This window comes from Pristiophorus japonicus, chromosome 16 (assembly GCF_044704955.1).
Source record: "Pristiophorus japonicus isolate sPriJap1 chromosome 16, sPriJap1.hap1, whole genome shotgun sequence".
In the NCBI taxonomy this organism is placed as follows: Eukaryota; Metazoa; Chordata; class Chondrichthyes; family Pristiophoridae; genus Pristiophorus; species Pristiophorus japonicus.
Genome location: NC_091992.1, coordinates 56,362,364 through 56,385,071, shown reverse-complemented (window position 1 = coordinate 56,385,071; position 22,708 = coordinate 56,362,364). Strand labels below are relative to the sequence as shown.

Below are 22,708 nucleotides of genomic sequence, written 5' to 3'. Positions count from 1 at the left end.
GCCAGGTCTGCAGGTTGAGTACCGCACACAAATATGCAACAATATGCAAATAGCCAATATGCAAATAGCCCTTAAACTTGGGTTGGGGTCATGGCTGTTTTCATTAGTTGGCGAGGTTACGACAGTAGATTGGGAGGGATATCCCACTAATTCCCCCCTCGTAGGTTTTCATTATAACTTCCAAGGTATTATCTGGCATCAGAGGTATACTCTGCAAAGCCTCCCCGACTGCAGTACAACACTTGCTACCCCTTTCCCTCCCCAGCATAATCTCCACAGTCCCGACCCCACCCTTGTGTCAGAGATCCTTAGCACACCTCGACGCAGACAAAGAATGAAAGTGACTGAAGAGGCACTCTGCGGAAGCAGTAGAACTGATTTGCAATTTTATTAGCCTGTGTGCAACTGCTACATAATGACTCACATTCAAGATATTCCATTACCGATAAAACTGCTAAGGAATGGTCCATTGTGAGAAAGAGTTTCCCCACAGATACAGAGCTGGAGATAAAATAATTAAGTCACTTGGCTCAAACTGAGAGTTCACCGCATAACATGACAAAGCACAAACTGAAGCCTCATACTAACTGGTCAAAGCTCGGACACGGTAATAATTTCACGATAACAAAACACCAGACATTAAGATTACAACACTGGTGCTTTCAACAAATCAATTACATAATCGCATGTCACTATAGTAATGTCCATAACAGACCAATTAACTGTTACGACCATTTGGGTAGAGCGTACTCCAGCAAATCAGTTACATTGAAGACTAGTATTTTTGCCATAAGAATACATCACACCTATAAGTTAATAAATCTGAGCTACGGTTTAAATACGTCACCAGCATGCACAATATTGGAGCATAATAATCATATTACACTTGATAAGACAGCATAATAGGCAAGTGCGTTTCTTTTTTTAAAAAAAAAACACAAATAAGCTGCTTGAAGATCAATCCCCATTACTTGTCTTATGAAATCTGCCTTCGATTCAGCCTGACCCAAAAAATATATGATCCCTGCATTTCAGTAACACATGGAGGAGGACTAAATGGTAACTAGACTAATCGGTGGTCAAAAACGTCACTGGTTAAAAATGACAGGTCCTCGACATATAATTGGCCTACAAGGGTTGTAAAAAAAAAAATGTCAATGCTTCCAAAAGCATTACATCTGCCAGCGGATTTAAACTAAACCTGGTCGCTGGTAGATCGGAAAATTCAGTTTTTAGATCCAGTTATCTTTTCTTTGAAATATCGAAACATTCAGTACTTCACAATTTATTTCAGGACCTGAGCTCCAATCAGTTTCTAATTAGGGGGTTTGGGAGTACATTTATGGCTTTATAAATTAGCTTTTTTGTTTTGTTTTTAAATAAAGCGGAAATAAATAAAAATATTTAATACTGTATTTTACTAATACTTTGATTTTTCAACAAAACAAACAATGGAGGTTACTGAAACCACAAGAGTATTATTTTTTTGTTTACGTGCAGACCTCATCATTCAAGTTTAACTTCAGTCTAGCTTTACGTTAAATGAAACAACTCCACTTATTTAACTACAGAACAGTCCAAATGCCAGTGTGTGTGGCTCCCATTCCGTACCAGCACAGCCAAGTCTGACTTTCCGCTAGTGGTGTTTTGGCAAATGTCGAAGAGGCGTCAACAGGGCGGAGAGTGAGGGGAGGGGGTCACCGGAAGCTCTCCCCCTGCGCCCCCCCTCCCCAACCCAAGTGGAAAATAAAAGACTGCGGTCGCAGCTGCAGCAGCCAGTTTCCCCCTCCCTCCCCGGGACTTAATTGTTCCCTTCCCCGCCTTCGTCATCCTGCTGGTCGCTTGTCCAGAGCGTCAGGTTGTCGCGGAGGAGCTGCATGATCAGGGTCGAGTCCTTGTAGGAGTCCTCGTTGAGGGTGTCCAGCTCGGCGATGGCGTCATCGAAGGCGGTCTTGGCCAGGTGGCAGGCCTGCTCGGGGGCGTTCTGGATCTCGTAGTAGAAGACCGAGTAGTTAAGGGCCAGGCCCAGCCTGATGGGGTGCGTCGGCTGCATGTGCTCCTTGCTGATCTCGTGGGCCTCACCGTAGGCCTTCTCCGAGGACTCCACCACCGTGGCACGCTTCTCGCCGGACGCCACCTCGGCGAGATAGCGGTAATAGTCCCCCTTCATCTTCAGATAGAAGACCTTGCTCTCGTACTGTGTGTCGCTGCAGTTCTTGATCAGGTAATTGTCCAGGAGGTTGAGCACGTCTTGGCACACAGACTCCAGTTCCTTCTCGATCTTCTCCCTGTAGGCCCGCACCATCTCGATCTTCTTCTCGTTGCCATCTGCAGAGGTCTTCTGCTCGATGCTGCTGATCACTCTCCAAGATGAGCGTCTGGCCCCGACCACGTTTTTGTAAGCGACAGAGAGAAGATTCCTTTCCTCATTGGAAAGGGCCTCGTTCAGTTCCGTTACCTGTTGGGAAGATGCAAAGAAACTTACTTTTGGAGGAAGAAAAAGCACGCACAATACATAATATCTAACCATAACAAGACGACATAAGATAATTGAAAAATAACCAGAGGGAGTGGAGGACAATTGTTTTTAAAAAGCAGGGAGTTGTGATCTGGAATGCACTGTCTAAAAGGGCGGTGGAAACAGGTTCAACAATAATTTTCAAAAGGGAACTGGATGCTTGAAAAGGAAAAATTTGCAGGACTGTGGGACTAACTGGATAGCTCTTTCAAAGAGTGGTCACAGGCAAAATGGGCCTATTTGGCCACCTTCTGTACTGTGCGATTCTCACAAATCGAGCCTTTTCCGATCCATTGAGCTGTTCACATGCACACAGTTAGAAAACACACCAACAGAAGAGGACGGAGGGGAAGGGTCCCCCACATCTCCCTGGAGCAACCAATTGTAACTGCGGAGTACAAGTTATACATGATTTGAGTTCCTGTTAAATTGCATCACTGTTGTATCGGGTTGGAAACAAAAATGTAAACTTTGTTTCACAGAACAATAAATGAACAAAAATTATGTGGGATTTTTTTTTTTTTTTTTTTTTAAGGCGGCCATTCCTCATTGAATCTCAGACCTTCAACATAAATTACATAGAAACAGGCTGTGCGGCCCAACCAGTCTTTGCTAGTGTCTTTCCTCCATGTGAGCAGTAGTCCCAATCCCATATTCATATATTCCTTTATCCCCTTTTCTTTTCAACCCCCATCTAAACTTATTCTCAAATGCTGACATGGGTCTCTACTTGTGCATTCCATGGTGTCTCAGGCCTCTGCACAAGGTGGTTTCGCCTGCTCGTCCTTAATCTTTTACATTTAATCTTATATTGATATCCCTTGGAAGAGTTCATCTTCCTGGGCATATTTTGAAAGGAGTCTCAAATTGCTACTTCATTCTAAGTGTTAACATTTTATTTTCACCCCTTCCCATGACCTAAAGAGTGGTGAGGATCATCTGATCTCCCTCAGCCACCCCTTCCTCCTGAAATCTACAGGTTTTTAAATCTAATCTTGTCACCTAGAGAATGGACATGAATCGGAGTTTCCCAATTAAAATGGAGACATGTGCTTACTGGCCCCCCAGTCAGCATGCTCCAGTTGGTCGGACGTATACCGATATTTGATGGAAGGCGTCCCCTTCAGTGACAGAATTATACAGCCATTACGTCCATTATGCCCCTGCCAGCTCTTTGAAAAAGCTGCCCAATTACTCCCACTCCTGTTCTTTCCACATATCCCTGAAAACATTCTCTTTTCAAACATATATCCAAATCCCTTTTGAAATTCTCATCTCCCTTCTAGTTCTTTTGCCAATCTTAAAAAATCGCTGTCCTTCGGTTACTAACCCTCTTGCCAGTGGAAACAACTTCTCATTTTTTATGTCATCACCTTTCATAATTTCGAACACCTCTTAAATCTCCCTTTACCCTTCTCTGCCCCAAGGAGAATAATCCCAGCTTCTGTAGTCGCTGCACTTAACCGAAATCCCTCAACCCTTAGGAGACACTGGGCTGTTGATTATGAGCAGTACTTCTCAAGGGTCAGCTGTGGCTCAGTGGGTAGCACACTCGCTCCAGAGTCAGAAGATTGTGGGTTCAAGTCCCTCTCCAGGGAATCAAGCACATAAAACAATCTAGGCTGACACTGTAGTGCAGTGCTGAGGGAGCGCTGCACTGTCAGAGGTGCTGTTAAACCGAGGCCCTATCTGCTCCCTCAAGTGGAGGTAAAAGATCCCATGGCACTATTTCGAAGAACAGGGGAGTTATCCCCAGTGTCCTGGCCAATATTTATCCCTCAAACATAACAGAAAAAACAGATTATCTGGTCATTATCACATTGCTGTTTGTGGGAGCTTGCTGTGCGCAAACTAGCTGCTGCGTTTCCCACATTACAACAGTGACTTCACTCCAAAAGTACTTCATTGGCTGTAAAGCACTTTGAGACATCTGATGGACATGAAAGGCGCTATATAAATCCAAGTCTTTCTTTGAGCTTACCAGCTAATGGGTCTTGGTAAATGGTGAAGTGACTGGGGGCAGGGAGGAAAGCATAGCATTGACTGCTATTTAAATCAAACATTGGACGGAAATCTGAATGACAAGAAGCCTTTCTGGCCGTAGTCAAATACTTAACTATTGTCTTTCATCATCCGATAACAGTCAGTTTCCACATACACACTGATAACACTAAGCTCTATCTCAACACCTCAAATTGTCAGATTGCTTGTCTGACATCCAGTTCTGGATGAGCAGAAAAGTTCGCTAGTTAAATGTTGGGGAGACCGAAGCCATTGTTTTTGGCCCCGCCACAAACTCAGTTCTCTAGCCCTTGACTATCTCTCCCCAACTTCTGTGAGGCTGAACCACACAGTTCACAACCTTGGTGTCATATTTGACCCCGAAAGGAGTTTCCGACCACATATCCGCAGCATAACCAAGACCGCCTATTTCCACCTCCCACAACAGTGCACCTTCTCATCCGCTGCTGAAATCTTCATTCATGCCTTTTTTACTTCTAGAAATGTTCCAATGCACTCCTGGCTGGCCTCCCATGTTCTACTCTCCATAAACTTGCTCACCCAAAACTCAGCTGCCCGTGTCTTAACTTGCACCAAGTCCCACTCACCCATTACCCCCGTGCTCACTGACCTACATTGGCTTCCGGTTAAGCAATACCTCGATTTCAACATTCTCATGCCCCTCCCCATCTCCAATCTCCTCCACCTCCCCCCCCCCCCCCCCCCACCGAGATGTCTGCACGCCTCTAATTCTGCCCTCTTGAGCATCCCTGATTTTAAATTGCTCAACCATTGGTGGTCATGCCTTCAGCTGCCTAAGCCCTAAACTCAAACTCACTGCCTAAACCTCAGTCTCTCTACCTTCCTTTCCTCCTTCAAGACACTCCTTAAAATCTACCTCTTTGACCAAATTACCTGCTAATTTCTCCTTATGTGGCTCGGTGTCAAATTTTTTCATCTCGTAATATTCCTGTGCAGTGCCTTGGGACGTTTTACGTTAAAGGCGCTATATAAATACAAGTTGCTATTTCCATTAAGAAAACTGAACAGGATTGTCATTTCAGTCTGCTCTCACTTGTAGGATTGCAACTGGATACTACCCGTGATGTTCCAATTAGAGCCTATAGTGTCTGTGGATTGATCAGTAAAGTTCATTGCTCAGATTTCAATAGGTATATAAAAAAAAACACTTTAAACGCTCAACAAATCAGCTCAAAATGCCAATTTGACATTGAATGGAGTGAGCAGATGAGTCATTGTGGCTTTGACATTTGTACATTGACAGCACCTGTGTGCAGGAAAACATCTTAAAGCACTTTTTGCAATGAAGTAGAAAAATTACATGGGAGGTCGAGCAGGATTGAAATGGGAAAATGGAGAAGGTTGGACGGAGTTGAAAGCAACAATGAGGAGGAATTTCTTTTCTCAGAGGGGCGTGAATCTGTGGTATTCTCTACCCCAGAGCTGTGGAGGTTGGGTCATTGAATATATTTAAGGTGGAGATAGACAGATATTTGAGCGATAAAGGGAGTCGAGGGTTATAGGGAGCGGGCGGGGAAGTGAAGCTGAGCCCAGGATCAGATCAGCCATGATCTATCTTATTGAATGGCGGAGCAGGCTCAAGGGGTCGAATGGCCTACTCCTGCTCCTATTTCTTGTGTACAAGGGTTTTGAGGAAGTTCTTGAAAGCAAGGACGGAAGGGACAAGATGCAGAGGCCTGAGGGGAGCGAGATCCAGAAAATAACAGTGGACCAAAGGTTGGGGCAGGAAGTTTCAGTGCCAGAGGAATGGAGGGTGCGCATGGGAATGTATAGCTGGAGGAGATTGTTAAGGTGAAGAGGAGCAATACCAAGAGCCTTGAAATAAAATTGGAGCTTGGAAAGAATGCGGGTGAGGACCCAGGCCATGGATTCGTTCCATTTGACACAGGGTGGCTGGGAGATCAAAGACGTCACATCCTCATGTGATTAAATGCACAAACTGGCACTTCCCGATGGCAGGAGACACACATGGGCAGAGTCAAGCAGAGTACAAGAAAGTGGTATTGTTAATGGGGTGGATAGGGGGAGCTCAGGTTGGGGACTACAACAATGTGTACCTCCTCACTTACCTAGAGGTGGCATCAAGGAGGTCAATGGAGATACAAAAAAGGTACTGGCGATAGCTGAAGAGTTTAGCTTCAGCTTTTCCAATATTAAGCTGGGAAACTCTTGATCTGAAAGGTGTCCTTTTAATATTCAGCCAAACTATACAACATCTCTGTCCAAATTCTCATGCAAGTCTGCATTACATTTAAACCCTGCACGATCCAAGGTTAGACAGCCACTCAGACCAACACACTCTGCCACGAACATTTTAAATGTTGTTCAATACCCAACGGGCTACCTAGTGTTTAAGCATGTGACAACAGTGTCCTTCCAATGATAACAACAAAGGGAGAAAACCAGGGCTTGAAATGCACTTTAAAGTGCAAGCTAGCTGCTGATTTGCCTGCAGGACCCAACCCCACAATAGAACGTTGCCAGAGATGAGGAACCATCATTACTAGTTATACAAAAAAAGAGAATATAGGCTATTATAATGTGTGTGCTGTCACTCTTAATGTTCTAGGCAGATGAACTAATGATATTATTGCAGGTTGATTTAAACCAGTGTTGTCCGATACATTAGCCACTAGCCACAACTCTTGGGAGAAAAACTAAACATTAAATCGTGCCCCCCCCCCCCCGATCTGGGGGACACACCAAACATTTTCAAGGCCCTTTTTTTGTGTTTTTTTTGTTTATTTTGTATTTTTTTTGGGGCACTAAAATCAAAATTTTTTTTCCCCCCAAGTGCCCCCTATAAAAGGGGAGGGGAACACTAAAAACACCGGCTATTAAAACAAATTAAATTTTAAAACATAAAATCAAATTAAAATTTGGTTGCCGGGGGTGATGATGCACTCCAGTCCCTCCGGTGCCCACTTAGCCACAACTCTTTTAGGGAGTACAAAACAAACATTAGATGGAGTGCACCCCGATCTGGGGGACACTCCAGACACTTATACCTGCCCTCTTTTTTTTTGTTTTTTTTTGTATTTTTGTAGGTTTTTGTGTGTGTTTTTTTAGGGCATTAAAATTCAATATTTTATAAGTGCCCCCTATAAAAGTGGAGGGGGACACTAAAACCCCGGCAATTAAAACAAATTAAACTTTAAAACATATAAAATCAAATTAAAATTTGGTTGCCGGGGGTGACAATGCACTCCAGTCCCTCCGGTGCCCACCTCTCACGGAAGGCCGCGAGCGTACCGTTGGACACCGCGTGCTCCATCTCCAAGGACACCTTGGCTCGGATGTACGCGCGGAAGAGTGGCCACTAGCTACATGCAGCTAATTAGGAATCCAGATGAGGATAATTGCATTCCTGATTAGTAAATAGAAAATGAGTAACTGACACTGTTGGGCTGGTTATCTCAATCCTCCTGTTCGCACAGCATGTGCACGTGAACTTTAACCTTTTGTGCGCATGTTGGAGATGGAAAACATTGTGCAATGGTTTTTGAAAGTTCATTACTTCCTTGGTTACTAAATGGTGGTAGGTGTTTAAGAAAATATACATCTGCAAAGTACATTTGTGCACATGTAATACATACTCTAGATATATTAAAAATGTGTTTTCTACTAAAGATTGCACAAGTGGCTAACAGTGTTGCCATAGCAACACCTGCAGCTCGTCAGCAAAGTCTATTGGACATCACTGCCTTACTTGGTTCTGTTTCTACACTGCCATTTCACAAATGTGGCACGTAAACATTTTTATATTTAAACTTCAATCACTTCATAAAGAATATGCATTCCTATAAGTGCTACATAACTAGGCCAATGTAGAGTTTTTCCCTGTGTCTATTTGCATGTGCATTTTGGCTGCTACTTCTGACCCAAGCCAGTCACTGCCATTTTCTCCATTTTTTCTTATCTCTCTTTGACCAGTCTCTCCTGTACACCTGGGTCCTAAGCTCTAGAACTCCCTCCCTAAACTTCTTCCCCCTTTAAGATGCTCCTTAAAACCTACCTCTGACCAAGCTTTTGGTCACTTGCTGTAATTTATGTGGCTCAGTCAAATTTATTGTTTTATAATGCTCCTGTGAAATGCCATGGGACGTTTCACTACGTTAAAGGCACTATATAAATACAAGTTGTTGTTGTTGCTGCTGAAGTACTCAATACAACTCACATTTTATACAACACCTTTAACGTAGTGAAACGTACCAAGGCGCTTCATCGGAACCTTCAGACAAAATTTGATACTGAGCCACACAAGGATATATCAGGACCAATGACGTAGGTAGGTTTTAAGGAGCGTCTTAAAAAAGCAGGGAGTAAGAGAACCGGAAAGGTTTAGGGAGGGAATTCCAGAGCTTAGGGGCCCAAGCATGGCCACCAATAATTGAACATTAAAAAGCAGGGGTGCGCAAAAGGGTAGAATTTTGGGGTGTGGGGGGGGGGGGGGGGAGAGGTGGTGGGAGTTGTGGGGCTGGAGGAGATGAAGATAGGGAGGGATTTGAAAATAAGGTTGAGAATTTTAAAATTGAGGTATTGCTGGACTGGGAGCCAATGTAGGTCAGCGAGCACAGGGGTGGTGGGTGAACGGGACTTGGTGCCAGTTAGGATATTGGCGGTAGAGTTTTGGATGACCTCATTACAGCAGCTCAGTTGATCATGTGACAGAACTCTGGGCTCCCATTTTGAAGGTGATGTCTCTCGAGCAGGGCCCTGTACAGCCTTGGCTTCATTCCGCAACTGTTTAATGCAGATCAACGAATCACAGAACATTGGCAGCCAAGCAAGTCTTTCTACAGGGACACTCCCAGAAACCTGGCACCTTTTCCTCCTGCATTAAACAAGGAATAAAAAAAAACAAACGTCTACTATACAGGACTTTCATTTATATAAATAAAATCAACAGTTATGAAGGGAGGGGGTGAATACTGTGGCTTCAAGACAAGGCCACAAGAGACTTGAACCAAACACCTGACCACACTGTACATTAGCTGCACCTTTCTGGCTTGCTTCAAACCGCACTGAAGCTTCAACACACTGGCTGTTGCTTCTGGTTTTTATGTTGTTGTGGAGCAGGTTTTTTTTTTTTTAAAATGGCACAGCTGCACTATAGGAAGGCTTGAAAATCAGACCAAGACTGTTTAAAAAAAATGCTATATAAATTTTTTATGATCTTAGGACATCCCAAAGCACGTTACAGTCAATGAAGTGGTCTTAAAGTGTAGTCACTGTTGTAATGTGGGAAACGCGGCAGCCAATTTGCACACAGCAAACTCCCACAAACAGCAATGTGATAATGACCAGATAATCTATTTTAGTGGTGCTGGTTGAGGCATAAATATTGGCTAGGGCAGGCGCAGGGGATAAGATCTCCCCGCTCTTCTTCCAATAGTATCATGGGTTCTTTTAAATCCACCCGAGAGGGAAGACGGGGCCTTGGTTTAACGCATCAGCTGAAAGATGGCACCTCTGACAGTGCAGCACTGGTGTGTCAGACTAGATTTTGTGCTCAAGACTCTGGAGTGGGGCTTGAACCCGCAATCTTCGGACTCAGGAGGACACAACCAACTGAGCCACAGCGGACACCTATTGCATTTAGAGACCAGTGATGAGTGGGTGATTGTGCCAAAGAACAACCCAACTGTTCCAAGAACATTGGCAGATTGTCTCACCATAGTCATCATAGCCAAGCTCAGTCCTGATCCCGCTACAAAAGTACTGCAGTATCCTGGTCACTCTCCTGGGCTTTGCACATAGGGAATGAAGACCAAAAGTCTTGTGGTGATGCAGGGTTAGAGGGAGGGGGATAATTGACCAGGTGTGATTCAATCTCCTTTTTAAAGTTGTACATTCTGTCCTTATTTGTGTATTAAGTTTTGATATTTAACTTTAAATAGTATTTCATTTGACATTCTTTAGTCAAATAGAAAATTGGGAAGCAGAGAAAGAGTTGGTTGATCATAGGTGTTTCTCTGCAGTTCACACCGAGGAGCTGGGAGACAAAACTGTGGAGCTACAGCACCTCCACTGGTGGGAGGGTGCAATTTTAATGAGATATTTACATAGGCAGCTTCTATGATAAGTGTGGGCATATAAATTTATAAAGTAAAAAACGGACAGGAAAGTGAGAAAAAATGTGGCAACAGGAAGTAAAAGTTTGTAGACAGGAAGTGCACGAAGGCACAAGATTTTTAACGAGATATTCCACCAGATATACTAAATTGTAATGCCTAAAGTATGATGGCTAAAATGCAATAAGAAGCAAGTGTAACATGTAGTGGACACTATACTCAACTTTTATACCTTATTAAAAATAGTGTAGAATATCTATTTCCTGTCCATGAACATTACTTCCTGTTGTCACAATATTTGGTCACACTTTCAATATTTCCCATTGTAAATTGTTATGTCAACATTTCTCATTCAAATTTGTTGTGTTGGCTGCAACAACATAGTTGCAAACACTGGCTGTTAGGTGGCTCTTTGGAGCAAGTTTCTGAAGTCTATTTTCCAACTCAGATCACTGCCACAACTCAAAAACACACATTCATGCTACAATCGTATGCTGAAATATCTAAATATTTCAACAGTTCAAACACTCGGCAAAAAAAAAAAAATGAACATTTTTCCTTTACCACTACAAGAATCCCAGCTTCTCTAGTCTCTCCACATAACTGAAGTCCCGCATCCCTGGTATCATTCTGGTAAATCTCTCCTTGCACCGTCTCCAAGGCCTTCATATCCTTCCTAAAGTGAATCTGGCATATTATAGGAAAATAACCTGTCTGGACAGTAGCACACAAGGTACAAGACTGCACAGATCCCATACAGCAGATGGCAGTGGAACTTGTACATTATTGGGTGTATAGATTGGCAATGGGGGTCAACAGCCTACAATTCCATTATGGATCTCAGTAGAATTTTTCACCAAAGCTAAGGAGCCTTCAAGGAGAGTCAGCGCAATCTTGCTCTCATTAAATGGAAAGTCAACATAATGAGGCTCTTTTAGGAAAAGAAAAGTGTTGTTGTTTATCACCAAGAGGTCCAATGAATTACAATTTAAAAAGAAATCTCAAAAAAAATGTAGAAAAGTTAGTGCCCTATGAGGGTCACCCCTGAAATTCAAAATTCACAAGCATTTTCTGGGTCAAAAGTCAGATAGTTTTGCCCAAGTGGGACTAATTGGATAGCACTTTCAAAGAGGAATTATCTGCCCCAGAGCGTTGTGGAGGCTGGGTCACTGAATATATTCAAGGTGGAGATACAGACTTTTGAATGAAAATAGAGTGAAGGGTTATGGGGAGCAGGCAGGGAAGTGGAGCTGAGCCCAATATCAGATCAGCCATGATCTTACTGAATGGCAGAGCAGACTCGAGGGGCCAAATGGCCTACTCCTGCTTCTATTTCTTATGTTCTTATGAGGCAGAGTCAACAGGGTTTTATGAAAGAGAAAAGGGAAATAGTGTTGACAAATTTAGAGTTTTGAGGATGTAAACAACAGGGTAGATAAAGGGGAACCAGTGGACATAGTATATTTGGATTGGGTGAGGATGTGGTGGTCCACTGGTTCCCAGCAACCACATCATCCTCACTTTGGGGTTGGCAGCAAAATGTCACACACTGCCGCAGTCTTATTCAGTGTCGGTGCCCAACCACAAGTCCCAGTATGGTGCCATCCTTTTCTGCTCCAGTGCCAATTAAACCATTTGAGAAAAAGTAAACATGGGCAGAATCAATGAGACAATTGGAAGGTCAAACAGAGAAAGTGAGGGGCAAGTTGAGAAGCTGGCACTTGTCGCTATCTCCTCCCTCTTTCCTCACACCTCCTCCGAACTTTAATTGTAAATTATGTTTTTCCGCATTGAGTTTTTTTTTCCTGTTAATTATCCACATTGAAAAACTCTCAATTGTGATGATTATTAAAATGAACAACCTCAATTGCAAAACATCAAACTCTCCTAAACAAATACAGGTGGTAAAAATGACAACAGCAAAGGTTACAGAGTGGAGTCAAAGAGTGTGCAGGACCAAGACATGGGGGTGGGGCCTCCAACAGGGCAATTGGTACACGGGGGATTTCCTCTCGCCTTCTCATTCCAAGGAGACAGCAGCTCCTCAGTGTTGAAAAGGACCATTGTTTCCTCCACTTTACTGCCTGAGGGGAGGATGGAGGGTTTGAAAAAAGAAAGAGACTTGCATTTATATAGCATGATTTAACTAGAAAGGATGCAGAGGAGATTTACAAGGATGTTGCCAGGACTGGAAAACGGTGAGGAAAGATTGGATAGTCTGGGCAAAAGCTAAATACGGAGGATGCTGGAATCTGAAATAAAAAACAAAATGCTGGAAATCTCAGCGGCTCAGGCAGTATCTGTGCAGAGAGAAACAGAGTTAATGTTTCACGTCGATGACCCTTTGTCAGAACTGGCAAATGTTCGAAATGAACAGATTCTTAAGGAGCACTGAAAGGGGGGGGGGGGGGGGGGAAGGGGAGGAAAGAACAAAAAGGGAAGGTCAGTGATAGGCAGGAGAGATGAGACAAAAGGGATGATGGGCTGACTTGAGATGGTAATGACAGATGTTAGAAAAAGGAGAGTCTAGATAGGGTGTGAATGGCAGGATAATGACCAGCTGCCATGGGAAACAGAGGGAAATACATAAGATATAAGATTTGGGGGGGGTGGGGGGGTAAAGAAAGGAGGAAAGGGAGGGAAATAGGGGCAGAGGTTACGGTCTGAAATTGTTGAACTCGATGTTGAGTCCAGAAGGCTGTAAAGTGCCTAAACAAAAGATGAGGTGCTGTTCCTCGAGCTTGCATTGTGCTTCATTGGAATAGTGCAGGAGACAGACGGCGATGAGGTCAGTGTGAGTGGTGCAGATAATTAAAGTGACAGGCGACCAGAAGCTTGGGGTCACTCTTACGGACTGAACGGAGGTGTTCCGCAAAGTGCTCACCCAATCTACGCTTGGTCTCCAGTGTAGAGACCACCACATCATGAGCAGCAAACACAGTATACTAACTTGAAAGTACAAGTAAACTGCCTGACCCACAGATTTCCAGCATTTTCTGTTTTTATATTGGATAGGCTGGGGTTGTTTTCCTTGGAACAGAGGAGCCTGAGGGGAGATTTAATGGAGGTGTATAAAATTGTGAGGGGCCTAGAGTGGACAGGAAGGACCCATTTCCCTCAGCAGAGGAGTCAATAACTAGGGGGCATAGAGTTAAATTAGTTGGTGGAAGGATTCGAGGATAGAGAGATGATAAGAAATATCTTCACCCAGAGGGCGGTGGGGGTCTGGAACTCACTGCCTGAAAGGGGGTTGAAGCAGAAACCCTCATTTAAAAAGTACTTGGATGTGCACTTAAAGAGCTGTAATCTACAAGGTTACGGACCTAGAGCTGAAGGTGGGATTAGGCTGGGTAACTCTGACTGGCACAGACACGATGGGCCAAATGGCCTCCATGTGCCGTAATGTTTCTGAGTCTACCTTTCACGACCACCAGATGTCCCAAAGCACTTTACAGCCAATGAAGTACCTTTGAATTGTAGTCACTTGTAAATGTAGGAAACCCGCCAGCCAATTTCCGCACAGCAAGCTTTCACAAACAGCAATCTGATAACGATCAGATAATCTGTTTAAGTGATGTCAGTTGAGGGATAAATATTGGGCAGGACACCAGGGAGAACGCCTTCAAATTGTGGTATGGGACCTTTTGCATTCACCCGAGGGGGTAGACAGGGCCTCGGTTTAACGTCTCATCCAAAAGACGGCACCTCAGACAGCACTGCACTGGAGTGTCAGCCATGATTTTTGTGCTCAAGTCTCTGGAGTGGGACTTGAAGCCACAACCTTCTGACTCGGAAGCAAGTGTGCTACCCACTGAGCCACAGCTGGCAGAGTTTGGTGCAAGGTGGTCAACAGATACAGCTTGTGGTGGAGGAAATGAATCTGGACTTGTGCCTGCAGCCCAGTGTGATTTGGTAGCAGTTGGCAGATTTAGCAGAGAGGGAGCAACAGCGATATTTTTAATTCAGTGTTCTAACATCTGCACTAGATCATGCCTCCTCGAATAAACATGACAGAATTCAGCCCTCGGAGGATATGTGCTTCCAATGTGAAAACTGAGCGGCTTGGAGCCTCTTGGGAAGCTTTGGCTGGGGCTGACCAATCTATTCACTGAGTGGTTGTGTTGGAGTGGATCACACTGCCTCACAGCCAACAGTCCTTGGAATTGGCATAAAACTCGGGATTCTAACAGCTCATGGTGCTCGCATTGACAATTCATCACCAAGCACAAAGATCTGGGAGGAGCGGGGGGGGGGGGGGGGGGGGGAAGAAAGAGGAGGAGGGAAAGGGAGAGAAGAGGAGAAGCACTTTACAGCCAATGAAATACTTGAGGATTGTAGTCACTGCTGTAAAGTGGGAAAATGCCTCAGCGATAGGACGGAGTTGTCTGAGCTCCGTGGGTCAGATTGCCAGGGCTTCTGCACAGCTTGTGTTCCGAGGGGCACAGGCTGATCAGCCTGGCCTCTATATTCAATTATGGCCAAAAGTGCTGGCCAACAGCCAATCAATAATACTTTTGGTAACTGTAGTTAAATAAATCTCCACCCTTTGAGGTTGTAAATGGAGTTGAAATGAAATGACGGAGGAGACAGGGTTGATGGTCCTGTTGCAAGGACTGAAGCTTCAGTTACTGGACCCCCCCACCCCCCCACCCCACAGCAACCCACCGCCCAGTGAGGACATCTATTGTTCAGAGTCTCATCCCCACAGTCCTGCCATATGCGGTTAATATTTCAGGCCTATTGCAGACGTGCACACACTCAGAAACCTAAAGCCTCAAGCGCAACATCTGAGCAGCTGCACGACCTTGCCCAGTTACAATTGTTCCAAGTCCTGCTGGCCATCCCACCTCACGTCCACAAGGCAAACAGGGACCATCCCAAGCATCGCCACATTACAGAACCACTTCTGCAATTCTAAATGTGCCAGTCACTGTTCAAAGCTCAGGTGCCTGCAAACCCCACCCCCACCAAAAAAACAATCTTGAAAAGAACTTAAAAAGGAAGCAAACTCTAAAAAAAGACAGCATCCAGTGGTCTTTAAGTATGGAGCTGTTGTACACAAATGTAGTATTTGTTGTTTATATTTAGCGGGCCCAGTCGATGGCATGGGTGTAACCAAGGACCACAGGCCCCGGTCTGGCAGCCCAAGTCAATGCCACATGATTGTTTACCTTTTTGGCTCCCGGCCAAATAAAAGACTCTCATTTCTATAGCGCCTTTCACAACCTCAGGACATCCCAAAGCGATTTACAGCCAATTAAATAGTTTTGAAATGCAGTCATTGCTGCAATATAGGTAACATGGCAGCCAGTTTGCACAAAGCAAGGTCCCACAAACAGCAATGTACTGCACTGGCATGTCAGGCTAGATTTTATGCTCAAGTTTCTGAAGTGGGAGCCACAACCTTCTAACAGAGTGGAGAGCTACCAACTGAGCCAAGGGCAACAGCCTCAAGCTTCATGCAAGTGCAAGCTGATTTTTATTCAATTTTGCTTTGCCAAATGCATTCAGCTTCATGAGAAATATGTTGTTTAAAAATGACCAGATTTCTCAGAGCAGAAGCCAGTAACACTCAATTATAATGATCACACATGACATCATAAAGTCAGCCAGCAGGACACCTGGTAACATGGACCAAGACCTTGTGGTCAAAGAAACAGGTCGCACTGACTGCTTTTCAAGTGTGTTCCATCCACCCCAAAGCATGGGGCAGACAATCCAGAGAAATTCAGCTTTTTGGTTGATGTTCCCAGTCGGAGCGGTGTTGGTGTGGGGAGACCTGGGGGAGAAGTGCAGGCGGGTCGGAGTGGCCGACGCTCCAAGTCATCGCGCTGGCACGTCACAACGCCCCTCATCAGTTAAAGGGGAGGGCCACTGCGAACTCAGCAGCCACTTTAGTGGCAAACACTGGGCCAACAGGGAGGGTTTGGCTGTGCGGCCTGGCAACCAAGAGGGGGTGCCAGGCTGCCTGTTGGCGGCCCCGCCAAACCTGCAGCCATAATGGTCAGCCTGGCCTGGCAGTCAGCCGACAATTAAAAATAAAATGGAGTCACCGGCAGCACCACCTCCCCTATAAGGGCAGCTGTGCCACCCAATCACAGAAAGGGTACTGACATAAAAAGCGGTCAGGGCACCGATTGGTGGCAGTGCCACTCCTGCGGGCAATTTTGGTAAGGGGTTGGCGCATGCACAACGTGGTAGCAAAACGGACAGGGCGGTCCCCTACACCGCTCCAAACCTAAAGGAGGGCAACATCCAAACTTGCAGCCCCTCCGCACTGACACGTGGCTGCCGCTTTCGGGCCTTAGAGAAAGGAGCAATTTCGGCCCCTTGACTTCTGTCTCTTGCTGACAATCAAAAATGATAGTCAATGCCTCAAGCTTTTTTCTCTGTTACACTGCCTTCCACCAAAAATACAATCTTCAAACAGGTTTTTAAGCTGCCCCCTTCCTGGTAAATGGGATGTGACCTGCTGTGGCTGCCTCGGTCAAGTCTTTGATACCAGTACCACGGCTGGTTTCATCAACCAGCTTGCTAGCCAGAATCAGGTCATCAACACAGCCTTAGATCTCAAAGTTAAAGACCTGTTTCAAAAGTTTTAGAACACAAGAGTATTAGAATTAGGAACAGGAGTACAGCCACCTATTTAAAAGAGGGATGAAGAGGAATTTCTTAGAGGGTTGTAAAGCTATGGAATTCTCTGCCCCAGAGAGCTGTGGACGCTGGGTCATTGAATATATTTAACGTGGAGATACAGATTTTTGAGCAATAAGGGAGGAAAGGGTTATGGAGAGGGGGCATGGAAGTGGAGCCGAGTCCATGATCAGATCAACCATGATCTTATTGAATGGTGGAGCAGGCTTGAGGGGCCAAATGGCCGACTCCTGCTCCCATTTCTTATGTTCTCATGAGTAGGTCATTTGGCCCCTTGAGCCTGCTCCGCCATTCAATAAGATCATGGCTGATCTACCTCAACTCCACTTTCCTGCACTGTCCCCATATCCCTTGATTCTCTTAATATCCAAAAATCTAATCGTTCTCTGTCTTGAATATACTCAATGACTGAGCCTCCACAGCCCGCTGGGGTAGAGAATTCCAAAAATTCACCACCCTCAGCCTGAGGAAACATCCTCCCTGCCAAGCCCTGTAAGAATTTTGTATGTTTTAATGAAATCACCTCCCATTCTTTTAAACTCTAGGGAATATAGGCCTAGTCTACTCAATCTCTCCTCATAGGACAAGCCCCTCCCATCCCAGGAATCAGTCAGGCGAACCTTTATTGCACTACTTGAATTCATTTGGATTCAAATCCTTGAAAATCTAACCATCTAAATCAGAATAGTATAATGCATTTATGACTTTAAAAAACACGCACAACCTTTATAAAAAAAATTGATCGAGCGGTCTACCAGGATGGTAGAAAGCAAACTAGATGGACCTTGGTCTTTTTTCAGCTAGCAATTCCTCTGTCCCTTATTCAATACAATGATCCCAAGCCTCCTGGGGTCAAGAGAATCACAAGGCACGACATCACAACTGTCTGCAAGAAGTTGTCTGCAGTTCATGTAGTCGCTCACTGCACTCAGAGTCCAATAGGGCAAGACTTTATAAAAATCAATCGTTTAAGCACTTAACCAAATTGCACGGAATGTGCCAAAGTTCTAATCAGCTTCATTTAAGTGCTGTGGCCTAGTCAATTTTTCAATGTGCAACAGTGAGGGGAAACAATGGATGAAATCTGTAGAGCTAATTCAAATTTCAGCTGGAGGGGGGGGCACGATATCAGATAGAAATCCAGACTACGCATTGGAGGTCAGCTCAATAGTGAAATTAACAGAGACCCAGGAGCAGTTGCGCACCATGCTCAAGGTATGTGGCTTTCAGGGCCCAGAAACAAGACCCCCTTAGGAAACAACTGTAGATTGAACATATTGTACAATCCCGAGGAAGGAGACTTGCGTTTATATAGCACTCTTCACGGCCACCCGACGTCTCAAAGCAAATGAAGCACTTTTTGGAGCGTAGTCACTGTTGTAATGTGGGAAACAGCAGCCAACTTGCGCACAGCAAGCTTCCACAAACAGCAATGTAATTATGACCAGATAATCTGTTTTTGTTATATTGATGGAGGGATAAATATTGGCCAGGACACCAGGGACAACTCCCCTGCTCTTCTTTGAAACAGTGCCATGGGATCTTATTTGTCCACCCGAGAGCAGACAGGGTCTCGGTTTAACGTCTCATCCGAAAGACAGTCATCTGTACAAAAAACCCAGTACAAAATAAGGCTCATCACATAAAAGTACAATTGTTGTCATGATAGTGATGCAACCAAAATCATTTGAGCCAGATCAGTGGATTGAAGTGCGTGTGGGTCATAAACTGGTCACTAACACACCAACAGGTTTGAGATAGCTAAAGACAGACTTAGATTCATATAGCAACTTTCATGTTGGTCCAAAGTGCTTTACAACCAATGAAGTACTTCTGAAGTGTCACTGTTGTAATGTAGGAAACAGCGGCCACAAACCACACACAAGATAATCACCAGATAATCGGTTAGTAATATTGGCGGAGGGATAAATATTGGCCTGGACAGTAGAGAACTCCACCCTGCTCCTCTTCAAAATAGTCCCAAGGCATCTTTAACCTCCGACTGAGGGGGAAGACAGGGCCTCGGTTTAATATCTCATCGGAAAGATGGCACCTCCAATAGTGCAGCACTCCCTCAGTACTACACTGGAGTGTCAGCCGAGATTGTGTGCTGATGTCTCTGGAGTAGGGGCTTGAACCCACAACCCGTCTGAGGCAAGGGTGCTACCAACTGAGCCACACGTGAGACCCGATAGTCCTCACTGCAACAAGTTTTTTTTCCCCCTCAAAAGTTCTGTAGGTTGTTGGATTTGAACAGTGTGGAGTTATTTTCTTTTACATTATGTGCACTAAATCAGTGTTGACTATCCCTTGACTGGATTATGGTTTTGAATAGCAGGTGGCGTGCAATTCTCTGACCTCACCATACGGTCATTATACATGAAAAGCCATCGACAAGAAAGGACCCTGCAGCTGGTCAAAGCCCACCTCTAAGTACCCTACCTCTCATTACTGTGACCAGATACATTTTGAACTTCTTTCCTGGTTTACTTGCCCGACCCAACCCAGCAGTTTATCCCAAAACCTTCAGCACCCTTTGGGCCTAGGATTGTCGAATATCAGTTTTACATGTTCATTGGCCCTTTGGTATAGAATTGTAGAAATGTCCAGTCCGGAAGGAGGCCAGTTGGTCAATGACCAGTGTGGCATCTACTCTAACCACAGCCATGATCGTATTAAATGGTGGAGCAGGTTCAAGGGGCCGTATGGCCTGCTCCTATTTATGTAATACCTCCTTTAAAATACAGAACAGAGGAATGTACTAGGGACATGTTAAGCACTGATCTGCTAATGTAGTCAACAGTGATATATATTCCTTTCGTTGTTCCTTCAATAAATTCAGTACCATGGCTTCAGCCACTCTTCCCGACAATCCATCCCAGCTATTGATCAACCTCCATGCACAACACTATCTGGGTCTGTCCTAAATGTTCCCCTCAACCCAGAACCTGTGCCTTCCTTAGCCAGCCTATCTGAAAGTATTCATTCTGGTTCAATTTGTTAAGTGTCCAACATATAACAATTACTTCCCTTCTGAAATGTCTGAAGCATTAGAGTCGTTGCTCATTGTTGCACTCTACACTGTGGCTGGGTCCTGGACGCTCATCTCCACATCACTGCACAAAGTACGCAGATAGTCAGCAAGGCTTCCGGAGCTCGGAGCCGATTCTCAATTTAACTCCATATCCCATTGACTGTTTATTGCTGTCTCACCCATCATGAGACAAGGAGAATTTAAGCAGCAAATTATGATCATGGAATGCACTGTCTGAAAGGTCACTTCACATTCACCAACTTTCAAAGGGAATGGGATATATACTTGAAAAGGAAACATTTGCAGGACTCTTGAAAGAGCAGAGGAGCAGGACTAATTGTGCTTTCAAAGAGCTGGCACAGGCACGATGGACCATTGGCCTCCTTCTGTGGTGCAAGATCCTGCTATTGCTACTGCTCTCCCTATTGGTGTAATCAGCAAATTGGACAAGCTAATCTTTGGCTTCAATATCCAAGCCACTCATGTAGATTACGAAATAGGGTCCAAGTGTTGACCGACCCATGAGTATTTCCACTCATCACCTTCCAGTCTGCAGTGATCGATGCAATTCTCCAATTATGCTCATGAGTGGTCAGTTCCTCTTTATTAAAATTAAAATCAACTTATTCAGTACAGGATTCCTATGGTTTTTAGTAATGCAGCATCAAAATCTTTAAGTACAAATAAAATGTATCAGGATATTGCACTGTATTGTATTTGTAAACACTCAGATGTCAAGGAGCTGTGTCAGGCAAGAGGCTCCCCTTCTAAATCTCAGCACTTCCTGAAACTCGTTTGGAATATGTAATTTTGTGATATACCAAAATTAAAATAGGCACCAAGTTGCATCACGTCTTACACAGGACATTCAGCCTACAATAAGGCCATGTATTGCTAACTCACTGGAAGAGTGACTCACGGGTGATTGGCCCAATTTTCCTGCTGCCATTCAAAGCCCTCAAATCCCCCCCCTCCCCACTCCCATTAATGGGAGAGGCTGGCGATGTACTTGCTAAAATCTAATAAGTATCTTTCGAGCTAGTTCAGCTTTGCCAAATTGTAAATAGCTCTTCAATAGGATTCTATATAGCTGCTTTAAAGTGAGTTAATCTGTCCTTTTATAACCAAACATTTGCTCTGTAAAGAATGGTTTTTAAGCTCTACAAGGTATAGCAACAGCATAAACAGGTGCTGGCAAACTGATGTACAGCAGTCCCTCACTACACTGATATGGAGAGGATTGAAAGCTGATCAATAAACAGCAACAGATCGGGTGGGGAGGAACTGAACCCACTCCCCCCCCACTATATCCCAGTGTAGAATTCGCAACTTACCAGTTAAAAACAAACCTGAACCTTTACCAAGATACAGCAAACCGTAAAAAGGGGGAATTCACTGAGGTACAGTGGCTCATACCATTTTACACAGATACTGTGGAATGGCATCTGTTCAGCTATGCAACACTTCAGTACTGGTCTATTTATTTGCTGAACATATTGGGGTAGAAATTCTTGCCTCCTCGGGTCTGTACAGTGTCTCTACGGAGTCGGGAAAGCATCACAAGCGCCGGTTTTCAGCGCACAATGCACATGCGCTGAAAACCAGCTTTTCCCGATCGGTCAAGCTGGATCCTCCTGCCAGTAGAAATAGTTTCTCCCTATCTGCAGAGTGCAGATTAAATGTATAGCCCTATCAAAGAACCAGCACAGGCACGTTGGGCCGAATGATCTCCTGTGCTGTATTATTCTATGATTCCAGCATCCGTGGATGCTGCCCTCTGCAGGTGCCTAGCAAACCATCCCGTTGTATCAAACCACACAGCAGCGGTTCAAGGCAACAACCCACTACCACGTTCTCAGTGACCAGAGATGGGCAATAACTGCTGGCCTTCCCAGGAACACCCACATCAAGACAAACAACAACTGTAGGTAACAGGAGGTTATATGGGCACCACCACCTGGCCATAAGCAAAGAACATGAAATCAGTCTGTATGATTCATTTAATTACATGCTGTGAGGGAGGAGGCTAGAAAAACATGTCTGAATAAAAGAGCAAGACAAAGGGTCAGAAGGCAAGGAATACTCAGATGACCAAGCTTGGTAGAAGAGCGGTTTTATTGGTAAAGGCCACATAACAGCTACCAAAAGACAGGAAGTTAGTAATGAGGCCAAGAAAGAAGTGACAACACATTAATTGACAATTGTGGGTGATGAGGCAGGTAAGGAAGCTGTTGACAAGCCGCCGCAGGGACTTGCAATGGTCCTGGGAATTGCAATATTTGAGATCAGCAGTTCAGGGACAACCACAAGAGAGGGAGGAAAGTATCAAGGTGTTCAGCACCACAGGCCTCTGTGCAAGTGAGCAGCAGCTTTACCCGAGAAAAC

At 44.6% G+C, this 22,708-nt stretch overlaps 1 protein-coding gene across 1 annotated transcript in view; it reads right to left on the bottom strand.

The window, feature by feature from the left end:
* Positions 1 to 358: 358 nt before the first annotated feature.
* The window catches only part of LOC139226517 (14-3-3 protein gamma-B), a 68,385-nt gene continuing 46,035 nt past the window's right edge, over positions 359 to 22,708 (bottom strand). The window contains exon 2 of the mRNA XM_070857351.1: positions 359 to 2,458. Coding sequence (XP_070713452.1) covers positions 1,802 to 2,458 — 657 coding nt within the window. The 3' untranslated portion in view covers positions 359 to 1,801. The remainder of the gene's footprint in view (positions 2,459 to 22,708) is intronic.